The 15,625-nt window shown below is 39.1% G+C and overlaps 1 protein-coding gene across 1 annotated transcript; it reads left to right on the forward strand.

The window, feature by feature from the left end:
* Nucleotides 1-1,575: 1,575 nt before the first annotated feature.
* Nucleotides 1,576-15,165, forward strand: LOC307169586 (adhesion G-protein coupled receptor G7-like; the record flags this gene model as incomplete). The annotated part of the gene is made up of 9 exons (XM_079890320.1): nucleotides 1,576-1,643; nucleotides 1,743-1,900; nucleotides 2,128-2,230; nucleotides 2,813-3,172; nucleotides 6,048-6,129; nucleotides 8,758-8,916; nucleotides 9,011-9,170; nucleotides 9,266-9,334; nucleotides 15,046-15,165. The coding sequence occupies exons 1-9, from the start codon at nucleotides 1,622-1,624 to the stop codon at nucleotides 15,163-15,165; spliced, it is 1,233 nt and encodes a 410-aa protein (XP_079746446.1). The 5' UTR covers nucleotides 1,576-1,621.
* Between the last annotated feature and the right edge of the window lie 460 nt (nucleotides 15,166-15,625).

Consider the following 15,625-nt stretch of genomic DNA (forward strand, 5'->3'; position numbering starts at 1 on the left):
TGAACAGAAATATTTTACAGGCCTTGGTTTTGGGATACATTCTTGATATAGACAAGGTTTGAACAAAATCTGAGACAGTGCGGACAACAACCTGTAATTCCATTTTAACCCAGAAGACTCTGACAGGGCACAGGCACCTGCCTGATAAATAGCTTATATTAATTAAAAAAAAAAAAAGTTTTTCATTGCCAAGACATATACATTTATCTGAATGGAGCAGTGTAAATATTGCATAAAGCCATCCTGAACCTTACAGTAGGCTACTTGTATGACACTCCATCTGACACGATTTCTGTTCAGCAATCAACGATTGTTGTTATGCACTGGGTTAACGTTTGTAGGTTTTAAGTTGCGGGTAGTTAACATTACAGTTACTGTGCTGTAACTTTGGCTATGTTCACTGCATATTCCACAAACGAACGTGACATAACGGACATGTATTACAAACATTACATTATCACACCAAGTACTCCGTCACTAATGGCCCTTTCAGACAGGACACGAAATGCGCTGCATTATGAAACTCATTTATTTCAATGGCTTGCGCTGTGCGAGGACGTTTTGTTGCTGCGTCGACCAAAGCAGAGCGCAGAATTGGCGAGTTCACACGCACGCCGCGATCAAAGTTAAAATTAGTTCAACTTTTGCCGCTACACTCTGTGATGATTACCCGCGCGGCCAATAAAAACGGGGCATCCAAACAAGCGTGGAAATCAAAATGAAAACTCTGCCTACTTTTGCTCTGGCCAGCGTAGCGCAAATCGCTCTATATCTGAAGAGCTACATTTAATTTCTCCATTTAATAAACACACTTCAGTCAGATAGGTATTTGTTGTGAAAGAAATACAGTTGCAATTTCAAGCATTTTCAAGCATTTTATCCAAAATTTAAGCACTTTTCAAACCTTGAAAACAACATCAAAATTCAAGCATTTTCAAGGATTTCAAGCACCCATACGAACCCTGCATCATGAGCGTGGTCCATACAGTGGAAACATCACTCGTGGCCGTCGAAGAGAGAAATCGTCTGCACCCAGGAGGACACGGACGGAACGGCATCTTTTGAAAAAAGGTGATCTGCTGTACAGCTCTTTTAGAGGAATTCACTCTTTTATTAAGGAAATTGCCTCTTTCAGAACCCGCTGATGGGAACTCCCTACACTTATCTCTGCAAACGCTGAGAGAGACTGCTGAGGTTTGCTCTGGTTCCACATGCCAATTTCATTGACCTTTCCTGAATACATCAGAAGTGATTGGGGCTCCCAAGAGTGACCCCTAGTATCTGTATTTCAACACAACGTCAGAAAGGGAACTATCCGTATACCTACAAGTTCACTTATGCACTAAAAAAGTGGGCCAATTTAGTCCTAAGTAGTACACTCAGGTATACTACAAGTATATTGATATTATTACTTATACATAAAGTAAAAATACTTGAATTTTACTTATGTATACTGAATTATTATTATGTATTTTTTTTTGTAAGGGTTTGGAATGCTAGAGTGCTCCTAACAGTCATGTTTCTCTTCATTTCTTCAGGGCAAAGTGATAATTTTTTACCTGACAGAATAAAACTGGATACGACACAGGCTGAGATTTACAAAGATAACATTGACCTTCAAATGAAATTGACTTTCAGTGAAGGTCTACTTTCCCCCTTGTTTTATTTTGTGATTATTCCACATGAAATTATCAGTTGAAAGTGATATTTTAACTATAATAACTTTGTCACTTTTTCTGTAGATTTTAATAAAGATGTTGGGTTTGTCCTCTATGATAGTGATCAGTTCTTTCAGTCAAAAAGCTTTCAACCTTCTCTGGATACCAAGAGAAGAGTAATATCTGCTAACCTTCAAGAAAATCTTGGATTTGTCGACATTGAGTTTGCAGTCACACCATCGGTGAGTCCAACAACACACTTCCCTCTGGGCCGCTTTTGTGGTTTGTGCCTTGCTGTATCTTATTAATAATGAAACTCTTAAAAATAAAGGTTCCAAAAGGGGGGTTTGGTTCCCTTAAAGAACCTTTCAGTATATAGTTCTAAACCATTTTTTTTTTCTTAGTGTGATATTGACAGAGGGCGGCACAGGTATAGTGTTCATGAATTAATACATTGTTGAACTTTCAGGTCGATTCCACACTATCCCTCAACGACTTTGCATGTGTGTTTTGGAGTTACACTAAAAATGACTGGAGTCCAGAAGGCTGCACCAAAGCAATGAACCCCTCAGGTCATGTAGTATGCAGCTGTCAACCGAAAAAATTTAAAAATGCAAACTTTGCCATTCTGATGGTAAGATATATTTGTAAAAAATGTAAATATCATTGATATTTGACTTTTTGGGTCAGTACACTCTAAAAAATAAAGGTGGTTTTCAGAGCAATGCCATAGAAGATACATTTTTGCTTCACCAAATAACCTTTAACTGAACAATTCTTTAAAGAACCATTTTTTTCTTAGTGTAAAGAACATTTTTAATAATCAGAAGAACCGTTCTCCACTATAAACCTTTTGTGCAATGGAAATGTTCCATGGAATGCAAACGAACCAAAGATGCCAATAAAGAACCTTTATTTTTAAGAGTGTAAAGTCTATGATGCTGTGAATTAAAGTCCATTGGAAATTTTCTACAGACATTTGATATCAACTATAAATATTCTGAAGCCTTGCATTGGATCAGCCTCACTGGGTGCGCTCTGTCTGTACTGGGTCTGTCTGTCACAGCTGGGTACCAAATCATAACCAGGTAAAGGCTTATAGATTACACTGTTAAGCATAGCCACAGCTATTTGAGTGGTGAAACTTTTTATAGCTTATATTCATGCACTTTGCCACAGGAAGTCAAGAGGAGGCAGTCCTACTCTGCTAATGGTGAACATCTGCATGAGTATGACGGTTTTCTACCTTCTCTTCATCTTCGGCATAAACAACCCTGTCCAACATCTGAGTGTGGCAAATCAGAGTTTGTCCGATCAGAACATAGTTCCTGAGTCAGACCATCACAAGTACCCAGATGAGGGTCCCTGTACAGCATTTACAGCTCTGCTTCAGTACTTCCTGTTGGCCACGTTCACTTGGAACACTCTGTACGGCATTAATGTGTTCCTCCTCTTCAAAAACGTGTCTGGAACACCCCCATGGTTTCCAAAGGTTTCCCTGGCTATTGGATGGGGTAGGGTACATTGAACAAAACACTAATGTATTGTGTAGTTTGTGACTAACATCTTGGTTTTCAGTATAGGTTAAAACGATATATGCGTAAATGCATCAACTGGTATAAATATTAAACATTTACTGCAGTTATGCCAGTGTTACCTGTGCCACTTTTCTGCTGCTGAATCATTAGCACCACTGCAAAATAAATCCTTTTTTTTTTAAATGTCAAGAAAGCATTGCTTTCTGTTGAGTTTTCCTCACAAACTTTAATGAAAAATTTCTCCTCATTTACTCAACCTGATGTTGTTCCAGTGCCGTATGCCCTTCATTCTTTTTGTGACCACAAAAGGAGAATTAAAAACAAAATGTCCTGCTCGTGCTCGTCCATACAATGGCAGTGAATAGCAACCAGCATCAAGCTTTTTAAAAATATGCCAAAGCATCACAGAATGATCTCATGCGACTCATGCCATATATTCCAAGTGTTTTGGGAGTATACTATAGGGTTTGAAAAAAAACAACAACAAAAAACAACAGAAACTTGCAAAAAAATCCTGACCTTAGCCGTTGGTCTTCTGTGCAATACTGGGCGACGTGCGAGTTTGAGACTTCCCAGAGATATTTAACTTGGTTAAAATAGCACACAGATACTTTTCATGTTGCGTTTTTGTTAATCTTGATTTCTCACAACTTGTGTGCTTTTTCTGGGCAAGACGGAGTGAACTGGGGCACTAATAGAATGCACACATTGTGCAGCCGTGCAGAGAAGACTAACTGCCAAGGTCAGGGTTTTCATAAAAAAATACATAAAACTTTTGTTTGGTTTGTTTATTTATATACCCCCAGTACACATGGAATATAAGAAACGTGTTGCATGGGATCATTTTGTGATACTTTTGGTTATTTTTTAAAAGCTAGATGTTGTCCGCTATTCACTGCCATTATATGGAAGAGTGCAAGTGGCATTTAAAAAAAAAGAAAAAAATTCTCCCCTTATGATCTGAAGAAGAAAGAAGGGCATGTGGCATTATCACAACACCAGGGTGAATAAATAAAGTCTTTTTTTGTCATTTTAGGGTGAACTATCCCTTTAAGGTTTGTTGAACGTTAATCATCTAAAGTACTGTATTGTGTGGAATTGACCCTCTCGCTGTGACGTTTTCTTACCAGCATGAAGAAGCGATAACGGTGAGGGAAGTACCTCAGTTATTATTAAAGGAGTAGTTCACTTTAAAATGAAAGTTACCCCATGATTTACTCACCCTCAAGCCATCCTAGGTGTATATGATTTTCTTCTTTCAGAATACAATCGGAGTTATATTAATAAACACCCTGACGCTTCCGAGCTTTATAATGGCAGTGGATTGCAACCATCAGTTTGAAGCTCAAAAAAAGCTTCCAGCCAAATGAACATACGGATTCGACTTGAGTCTAAAGGGCAACTTATGGGAGTTGTGCGACATATTGCTGATATTTACGCTACGCCATGCTACTTCTGTCGTCGTAAGTTGCGCTTTAGATGCAATTAGACTGCGTTTGGCTGGAGGCTAGAATTTTAATTTGTAACGTGTTAAATATGAATATGTTTCTTACACAAAGTCATCGTTTTTCTTCAGAAGGCCTTTATGAACCCCCCGGAGTTGTGTAGAGCACTGTTATGATGGATGGATGCACTTTTTTGAGCTTCAAACACATGGTTGCAATCCACTGCCATTATAAAGCTCGGAAGCGTCAGGGTTTTTATTAACTCCAAATGTATTCGTCTGAAAGAACAAAGTAAGATACACCTAGGATGGCTTGAGGGTGAGTAAATCATGGGGTAATTTTCCTTTTAAAGTGAACTACTCCTTTAAGCATTATCTAGAGTAACCATGCGTTTCAAGCATGTCGAGTATAAACATAGGCCAATATATAATCGCCAAAAGGTTTTCAGTATGTTTTTGAAGATTACAATGTTGAAGAGGCTTCAGAAATCACTCATCTTGCTTAAAGGAGAACTCCGGTCAATTTTAACATTGAGCTCATTTTTTTGTACATTTGGAATGCTGTCAGTACAGAGAACAACGACAAAAATCGGTGTTGCCTACACCGTGTTATCCTCTTTTTAAAACTTGCACCCTGTTGACTTCAATGGGGCAAGTTTTAAACCTGCTTTTAGCCTCTTAACATCCTTTATGTGTCATTACAAGTGCACAGGTCATGTGAGTGATTCCTTCGGGGTGAACGCGGGTTAATCTGACTGCAGTAGATGTGAAAGATATGAATAAAAATGATGTTTATTCAGCCAGCGCACATACCTGTATTTACATCCTGTTTTCGGTCGAAGTCCACAGTAATCGATTGTCGTGTTCACGCGCATAGGTTTAGTACCTATGATCACGCGCGTGAACTCGACAATCGACTACTGTGGACTTCGACCGAAAACATGATGTAAATACAGGTATGTGCGCTGGCTGAATAAACATCATTTTTATTCATATCTTTCACATCTACTGCAGTCAGATTAACCCGCGTTCACCCCGAAGGAATCACTCACATGACCTGTGCACTTGTAATGACACATAAAGGATGTTAAGAGGCTAAAAGCAGGTTTAAAACTTGCCCCACTGAAGTCAACTTTACTGCAGTGTACATGACTGTATTTTAATTAAAATGTTTTTCAGCATTTTTAAATCACTTTTCCAAAAATGAAAGAAAGAATGGTGTATACTTGTGTATATTATTATCAACCAACATTTCTATGATTATTGGTAAATCGTTTTTTCTTATTTCACCCACCCCTGCATCCTGGGTATTAACTGCAAAATCAAACATAAGACTAAACCCTAAATATGAAATAATATATCCAATATATAATGTCATTAAATGTCAATAAATCTTTTTCTGTTTAGTTCTACCTGCTGTTATTGTTGGTATCTCATTGGGTTCCACCTACAGTGTGAAAGATCCTTTAGGTTATCGACAAGAAGAGTTGTAAGTATCAAATATTTCCATTTTCAAACTTTATTGCTTTATTAATAATTAAAACTTTATTACTTTATTAAAAAATTACATTTTTTAAAACTCAACTTCATTACTTTTATGCCCAGACTCACAGACAAGTCTGCTCAAAGTGTCAAAGTGGTTGTTGCGTAGACTGTCTTAAAGGTATAGTGGAGGATTTTCCCGAATTTTAGAAAAGAACCGCCCTCTCCACTTTTTGAAAAAATGCACATGCGCAACACTCTACCTGCTCCCGAGAGGGAACGCCTATTAAACATGTGCACGAGAAAGCATGCACGAGCTAATCATAGCTTACATTAACTTTTACTAGCAGTGATTTTAAATGGATTTCTCCAAATAGCATGCCAAACTTTACCTGTCAAGAAACTTCGCGACTGAGGCATCAGTGGGAAGCCCAACCTGTGTTTTGAGCGCATGCCATCGTGTGAATCGTGTGCACAAGCACGTACGACGGCCTTATGTAAACATATCACCAGAATGATTGACACTTAGGAGGACCAATAGTCTTGATGATCCACCCGGAAAAAGAAAATCCTCCGCTATACCTTTAACTAGTCCAAGACTAAAATGCATATTTGAGCTGTTTTATGTCAGTGCCATTGTTTTGTCTAAAGATGCACACTAATGTTTTTTTAAGGCACCATTAAAAAAAGCTACTTCAATGCCCTAATTTAAGACCTAACCCTGGCTCAATCTAAGCCCTGCCTGCGAAACTAGCCCTTCGGATAGTTCACCTAAAAAGGAAAATTCTGTCATAATTTACTCACCCTCACATCGTACCGAACCCATAAGACTTTCGTTCATCTTCAAAACACAAAGATAATTTTAATGAAATCTAAGATATTTATGTCCCTCCATTGACAGTCTACACAACCACCACTTTGACACTTTGAGCAGTTTAGTCCAAATTGAATCACTATATATGATGAACAGATTGAATTTAGGCTTTTATTCAAATATGAACATTGCTCAGCGAACATAAACAAGCTCAAGCATCCTTGCTTGCGTTGCTGAGAGCGTCAGGCTCGAGTGAAATCCTCCACTGTGTCTCAAACGCTCAAGACTGGATGATTGGTATATTGGGGTGGGCCATGCTGAACAGCAGCTTCCCACTCCAGTGCCTTTCTTCCCCGGAGCCTCCTCCACACCCTCGAATGGTTGGGTGGCCAAGGGGTACGTGGGTCTCCCCTCAGTGGAGCGTGCCGTTGCGATGCAGCTATGGCTTAAAAATGCTGCCATCTGGCGGGGTAATACGCATCTCCCATTCAAGGCCTGTAAGTTTTCATCCGTGATTACGGCCAAGGCTTACAGCAATGCTGGACAGGCGTCTCTGCCTCTGCCCTGCATGCCATGGCCCTCCTGCTAGTGTATCAGGCCAAGGCACTCAAAGAGTTGCACGAGGGTAGTTCTGACCCAGGGTTGATGCAGGAACTGCGCACAGCAACAGACCTCACCCTACGTGCATGTATGAACCCCATTGGTTCTTGCTGAAGCTCAAACGTGCTGTGTAACACGAGAATGAACCTCATTGGTTCTTGCCGAAGCTTAAACGTGCTGTGTTACACGAGAATGAACCTCATTGGTTCTTGCTGAAGCTCAAACGTGCTGTGTAACACGAGAATGAACCTCAATGGTTCTTGCCGAAGCTTAAACGTGCTGTGTTACACGAGAATGAACCTCATTGGTTCTTGCTGAAGCTCAAACGTGCTGTGTAACACGAGAATGAACCTCATTGGTTCTTGCCGAAGCTTAAACGTGCTGTGTGACACGAGAATGAACCTCATTGGTTCTTGCCGAAGCTTAAACGTGCTGTGTGACACGAGAATGAACCTCATTGGTTCTTGCCGAAGCTTAAACGTGCTTTGTGACACGAGAATGAACCTCATTGGTTCTTGCCGAAGCTTAAACGTGCTGTGTGACACGAGAATGAACCTCATTGGTTCTTGCCGAAGCTTAAACGTGCTTTGTGACACGAGAATGAACCTCATTGGTTCTTGCCGAAGCTTAAACGCGCTGTGTGACACGAGAATGAACCTCATTGGTTCTTGCCGAAGCTTAAACGCGCTGTGTGACACGAGAATGAACCTCATTGGTTCTTGCCGAAGCTTAAACGTGCGGTGTAACACGAGAATGTACCTCATTGGTGCTAGCAGTAGCTCAAACAATGCTGTGTGCAAGCATGCTTGGGCTTCCATATACCATAACTGATGCGAGCTTTGATGAATGTTTAAGCTATATGTGAATAAAAGCTTAAATTCAATATATTAATCTTATAAAGTGATCGAGTCATTGCAGGAAATTTGGACTGAACTGCTCAATTCATGTGGATTAGTTTCATGATTAGTTTCAGTGGTAGTGCGTAACTGTCAACGGAGGGACAGAAAGCTCACAGATTTCAGTAAAATATCATCATTTGTGTTTTGGAGATGAACTAAAGTCTAATGGGTTTGGAATGATATGAGGTTGAGTAAATGACAGAATTTTCATTTTTGGGTGAACCAACCCGTTAAATGTAAAATATTTGTTTTACTTTATTTGTGTTTTTACATTGTTCTCTCTGGATTTTAGTAGTTCAGTTGTCTCTCTTCTTTGATGCAGTTGCTGGCTGGCTTCACTGGACCACAAACAGAAGTTCAGTATGGGGAAACCCATGTTTTGGGGATTCTTGCTCCCATTAATGCTCATGCTGCTCTCAAACATGGCAATACTGCTGCACTTCTCTCACAACATCTGCAGGACCAACCCTAACTTAAACAGGTATGTTTACTTTGGGACCAGAAAAGCTCTATCAGTTATCAACCAAAAGGTGTTTATGAGAATATATTTAACCAATAACACTGTTGCTGTTTAGATCACAAAAAACTCCTCTAAAGAAGAAGATTTTGAGTAGTTTCTCTCTGGCAGTGATACTCGGCCTGTCCTGGGTCATCGGCTACATTTTAAACATCACCCATGAAACAAATCTCAAACTTATTCTGAGTGTGGTTTTCTGTCTCTTAAACACAACACAGGTGTGTTAATGCACATTGCACAAAAATGCACAACATCTTATAATGGACTATAAATTAAATCAGCAATGCTTCTGTTTTTCTTTCCATTTCCAAAGGGTGTTCAGATATTCATTTTATTCACTCTGAGGCCGTTATTAAACTCAAACCCAGCATTTCTGGACAGTGTGCGTGTATCAAACATAAGCTTTCACAGGAAGAGTTTCTCTTTATGGAAAAATAAGAAACCAGATGATTATTTTGAGACTTCCTTTAATTCATTTCAATGAACTTGTACAAAATCAGTTTTTGTGTGTGTTTTTAGTAATTGTTGATTCGGTGTGTTTGAGTGCTCATTGTTACAATTACACAGCAAAAGTTCAGTGACATTTTTATTTGTGCATGGTAGAAAGCAAATATTGATACTGACTGACATAATGACATTAAAGGGATACTCCACTCTTTATAGAAATAGGCTCATTTTACAACTCCCCCAGAGTTAAACAGTTGAGTTTTACCGTTTTCGAATCCATTCAGCCGCTCTCCGGGTCTGGCGGTATCACTTTTAGCATAGCTTAGCATAGATCATTGAATCGGACAGGACCATTAGCATCTCTCTCAAAAAAAATGACCAAAGAGTTTCGATATTTTTCCTATCTAAAACTTGACTCTTCTGTAGTTACATCGTGTACTAAGACCGACGGAAAATGTAAAGTTGCGATTTTCTAGGCTGAGATGGCTAGGAACTATACTCTCATTCCTGCGTAATAATCAAGAAACTTTGCTTGGGGGAAAATGTTTTCACACTTTAAAAAAAGCTAGTACTGCCATACTAGCAATTTTATGTGTATATGTGAATTTTGTGTGTTTATACACAAAAAAAATGTTCTGAATTTAATGTGTATGTGTGATGTATTTAATGTATATATTTACAATGTTTTATTGTGTGTGCCATTAGGAGCTTTTTGGGCTTTGTTCACACTGTACACAAAACTGATTTGGTTTTAAATTTCAATCTTTAGGACTTACTGTTGAAACATTTTTCAGGTTATGAAATCTGCCCTGCTAATTACAAAAGTAGTATAGGCTTCTATTCACCACTAATGAATGTCATATAATTCACAGGAAAATGTGCCACATTCCAAATGATGATAAAAACAATCGAATCGAACAATCGGAGAAAACAATCGAATATAGCTTTATATCATCAATAGATATAGCTTTGTTAACACCTGATTTCATTGGCTTTATTTGCTGTTCAGACTAAAGAAACAAATTTTTTTTTAGATCTGAACAAAGCTTGACGACTAAGGTTTGGAATTGCAAGTTTATTGTCAGCTGCCAGTTCTGTTTTTTTGCAATGTTTGATTTGCTCTAATGTAAAATGATATAAATGTACTGTGAACACACCAATCTTCACATCAAGTTTGGCTCATTTCTTCTTTTTTACTAATCACTGTTGACATACAGTATATTAAACATTGATGGAATGACACATAGACTGTTGGGTCTGAATTAATGTTTTCATGATCTTAATGAGATTATATGTATGAGTTTATGAATTTCTTTACTTTAGTTACCATGGTCATTTTAGTTGAGATCATATTAGCGGTTAAGAAGTTATTGTAATACGACCCCAGAACCCTAAAGCCAAGTCAGGAGAACGTTTCCACCAGGGGGAGCCATTTACAAGAACATACTTTTGTGATGCCTAGAAGATACATAAACTGTGGTTGACCTAGTTTGCATTGTTTAAGCACATACAGTGGCTATTTCTTTCCAAAAATAAGTTTTTGTTCCTCTTTCATTCAATCATATCTGACGCAGATCAATTTTGCATTGAGACAAGACAAGCTAAACAAATGGAAAGTTGCTGTCATGCAATTAATCAGAAAATAACATCTTCAACATTTTAAATGGTATATACAGTGAGGAAAATAAGTATTTGAACACCCTGCTATTTTGCAAGTTCTCCCACTTGGAAATCATGGAGGGGTCTGAAATTGTCATCGTAGGTGCATGTCCACTGTGAGAGACATAATCTAAAAAAAAAAATCCAGAAATCACAATATATGATTTTTTAACTATTTATTTGTATGATACAGCTGCAAATAAGTATTTGAACACCAGTCTATCAGCTAGAATTCTGACCCTCAAAGACCTGTTAGTCTGCCTTTAAAATGTCCACCTCCACTCCATTTATTATCCTAAATTAGATGCACCTGTTTGAGGTCGTTAGCTGCATAAAGACACCTGTCCACCCCATACAATCAGTAAGAATCCAACTACTAACATGGCCAAGACCAAAGCGCTGTCCAAAGACACTAGAGACAAAATTGTACACCTCCACAAGGCTGGAAAGGGCTACGGGGAAATTGCCAAGCAGCTTGGTGAAAAAAGGTCCACTGTTGGAGCAATCATTAGAAAATGGAAGAAGCTAAACATGACTGTCAATCTCAATCAAAATCAAATCAAAAAAAGAAAGGTGAGAAATCAGCCCAGAACTACACGGGAGGAGCTGGTCAATGACCTGAAAAGAGCTGGGACCACCGTTTCCAAGGTTACTGTTGGTAATACACTAAGACGTCATGGTTTGAAATCATGCATGGCACGGAAGGTTCCCCTGCTTAAACCAGCACATGTCAAGGCCCGTCTTAAGTTTGCCAATGGCCATTTGGATGATCCAGAGGAGTCATGGGAGAAGGTCATGTGGTCAGATGAGACCAAAATAGAACTTTTTGGTCATAATTCCACTAAACGTGTTTTGAGGAAGAAGAATGATGAGTACCATCCCCAGAACACCATCCCTACTGTGAAGCATGGGGGTGGTAGCATCATGCTTTGGGGGTGTTTTTCTGCACATGGGACAGGGCGACTGCACTGTATTAAGGAGAGGATGACCGGGGCCATGTATTGCGAGATTTTGGGGAACAACCTCCTTCCCTCAGTTAGAGCATTGAAGATGGGTCGAGGCTGGGTCTTCCAACATGACAATGACCCGAAGCACACAGCCAGGATAACCAAGGAGTGGCTCTGTCAGAAGCATATCAAGGTTCTGGCGTGGCCTAGCCAGTCTCCAGACCTAAACCCAATAGAGAATCTTTGGAGGGAGCTCAAACTCTGTGTTTCTCAGCGACAGCCCAGAAACCTGACTGATCTAGAGAAGATCTGTGTGGAGGAGTGGGCCAAAATCCCTCCTGCAGTGTGTGCAAACCTGGTGAAAAACTACAGGAAACGTTTGACCTCTGTAATTGCAAACAAAGGCTACTGTACCAAATATTAACATTGATTTTCTCAGGTGTTCAAATACTTATTTGCAGCTGTATCATACAAATAAATAGTTAAAAAATCATGTGATTTCTGGATTTTTTTTTTTAGATTATGTCTCTCACAGTGGACATGCACCTACGATGACAATTTCAGACCCCTCCATGATTTCTAAGTGGGAGAACTTGCAAAATAGCAGGGTGTTCAAATACTTATTTTCCTCACTGTATTTACATTTTTTAACTGATTATGACACACACACATGCATACACACACACACACACACACACACACACAGACAGACAGACAGACAGACAGACAGACAGACGATGCAGCAGTGGCATGTGAGCTCCTTCACACTACAGTGTCACAGCTGCAAACATCGCACCCCCATTCCCTTCTTCTCATCTCAGGTGATTTTTAATCATGTCTCATTGTCCTCAACGCAGTATGTTACATGCCACACAAGGGATAATAAGACCCTGGATTTACATTATGGAAATGTAAAGGATGCCTATAGTTCCTCCCCCCCTCTTGGTCGCTCAGATCATAATCTGGTCCACCTCATATCTGTCTACAAACCTTTAGTTCAACAACAACCTCCTATGACAAGGCCTGTGAGGAGATGGACAGAGGAGATCTTCTGTGCCACCCTCATATGTCTACACCTCTCCATCCCACTGTGAAGTCGGGAAAACGATATATGCCTCACCTACCCTCCATCAGCCTGCCTCCTCATTATCCATCCTCACCTCTGTAAGGATCAGGTAAGAAGAGAACTACAGAGAATCAAGGTGAAAAAAAGCTACAGGGACAGACGTTATTGGCTCAAAACTGCTCAAGGACTGTGCAGACCAGCTTTGTCAGGTGGTTCTGTACACTATTAACAGTCAGCTGACTGTGTGGACCATTGACTACGTCACAAACAGACCACAGTACGTGAGGCTTCATGGTTGTGTGTCTGAAAAGGTGTTCTGCAGCATAGGGGCTCCACAGGGGACAGTGCTCTCTCCTTTCCTGTTTACCCTGTACACATCAGACTTAATTTATAACACTAGCAGTTGTCATATCGAGAAGTTCTCAGATGACATATTGTTGGATGGGTATCGGATGGGAATGACCTGGGGCCTCATTTATAACCGCACAAAACAGGCCCTGAAAGAGGCGTATGCCACTTCCAACAAATAAGTTGTGATTTATAAAAACAAACTTGATGGGAAAATTTGCACACCTGCACGCAAACTCTGACCCATGCGTACGAACGTTTTGGAGACGGAGCAGTTTAGCGACACCGATGGTGAGCTGGAGTTTTGTCTTTTTGGTCACTTTTAGACAGAAAATGTAAAGAAAATGATACATGTACAGAAAGATAATACAAATATAATTTCAATCACTTTGAAGCAAATATCCATCCCTTCTTAAATGTCCGTGCCAGCGAGCGCGTTGTCCCGTTTAGTGAAACTGAAACTGGCCCGTAAATCTTCATTAGTCATAAATACAATGCATGTTCACCATAAAAGTTTAAATAAATAAACTAATGATTTAAAATGTTTTACTCCTGATATAAACATTCAGATTAAATATGTCATTCTTATTAATGGAGTTAAACACTTAAATTATATGAAATCATTACTGAGAAGTTATTTTTTTTATATTCAAACAATATAAATATTTGTAGTGGATGCAATGCTTTTGAACACCTTTCCTCTGGCAATGCTTTTCCTTAATCACTCAAATTAGGGAAAAGTGACCTCAACATGCGGGTTAGCGGTAGCATTAGCCATCAAGCAAGTGATATTTCAATAAACTCCTGATGTACTTACAAACTTTCCAATGCCTCGTTTTATGAGTACAGAACCTATTTGTACTACTGTAGAAGTTTGGTACCATTCCAGGCATTATTAGTGGGGTAATTTACAAGATACAGCCTAGGATCCATTAGCGCCTGCACTAAGCCATATGGCTGATATCTCTAAATAAATATATATATATATATATATATATATATATACACTCACCTAAAGGATTATTAGGAACACCATACTAATACTGTGTTTGACCCCTTTCAGAACTGCCTTAATTCTACGTGGCATTGATACAAATTTTCCATTAACATGTAAGATTTCACATGGGCTTGTCACGGTACAACAATAACCCAGATTTTATGTTATTTCAGCACCAAATAAAAATGACTTCAGTACAATCTAATATTTTTTAAAATATGAAATGTAGTCACACACATTAAAAAAAATATTTTATTAACTTATTAACTTTAACTAGGATAATGTTCTGGGAAGGTTCACTTTAGTCAAACCTAAAAATAACCAGCAGGGAACATTCTGTATAAGTTCTCTTAGGTTGTTAGAAAAAAAAAAACCCTCTCTGCAACCTTCTGGGAAGGTTAGTTTTTGGTTACAAAAAAGAAAAGAAAAAAGAACACATACAGAGAATGTTCATAGAATGTTATTATTTGAGAATGTTCTGCCTTTACTGGGTTTTGTAAAGCATTAAATACCTTGCAAATACAGTTCTTACACAAGGGTCAATGATGTAATCATTTATTCTTCTGTTTAGATTGTCCATCTGTAATTTCACTGATCAGTGTTGTGAAAGTGTGGCTTCAGCTCTACAGTCGTCAAACTCCTGCCTAAAGGAGCTGGACCTGAGTAACAATAACTTGAAAGATTCAGGAGTGAAGCTGATCTCTGATGCACTGAAGAGTCCACATTGTAAACTGGAGAACCTGAGGTAATTTTAAACTAGTCATAAAACTGAGGGGATATACATTTATATACACTCACCTAAATGATTATTAAGAACACCATACTAATACTGTGTTTGACCCCCTTTCGCCTTCAGAACTGCTTTAATTCTACGTGGCATTGATTCAACAAGGTGCTGAAAGCATTCTTTAGAAATGTTGGCCCATATTGATAGGATAGCATCTTGCAGTTGATGGAGATTTGTGGGATGCACATCCAGGGCAGGAAGCTCCCGTTCCACCACATCCCAAAGATGCTCTTTTGGGTGTAGATCTGGTGACTGTGGGGGTCATTTTAGTACAGTGAACTCATTGTCATGTTCAAGAAACCAATTTGAAATGATTCGAGCTTTGTGACATGGTGCATTATCCTTCTGGAAGTAGCCATCAGAGGATGGGTACATGGTGGTCATAAAGGGATGGACATGGTCAGAAACAATGCTCAGGTAGT

The sequence above is a fragment of the Squalius cephalus genome (assembly GCF_949319135.1).
Source record: "Squalius cephalus genome assembly, chromosome: 13".
Taxonomy (NCBI): domain Eukaryota; kingdom Metazoa; phylum Chordata; class Actinopteri; order Cypriniformes; family Leuciscidae; genus Squalius; species Squalius cephalus.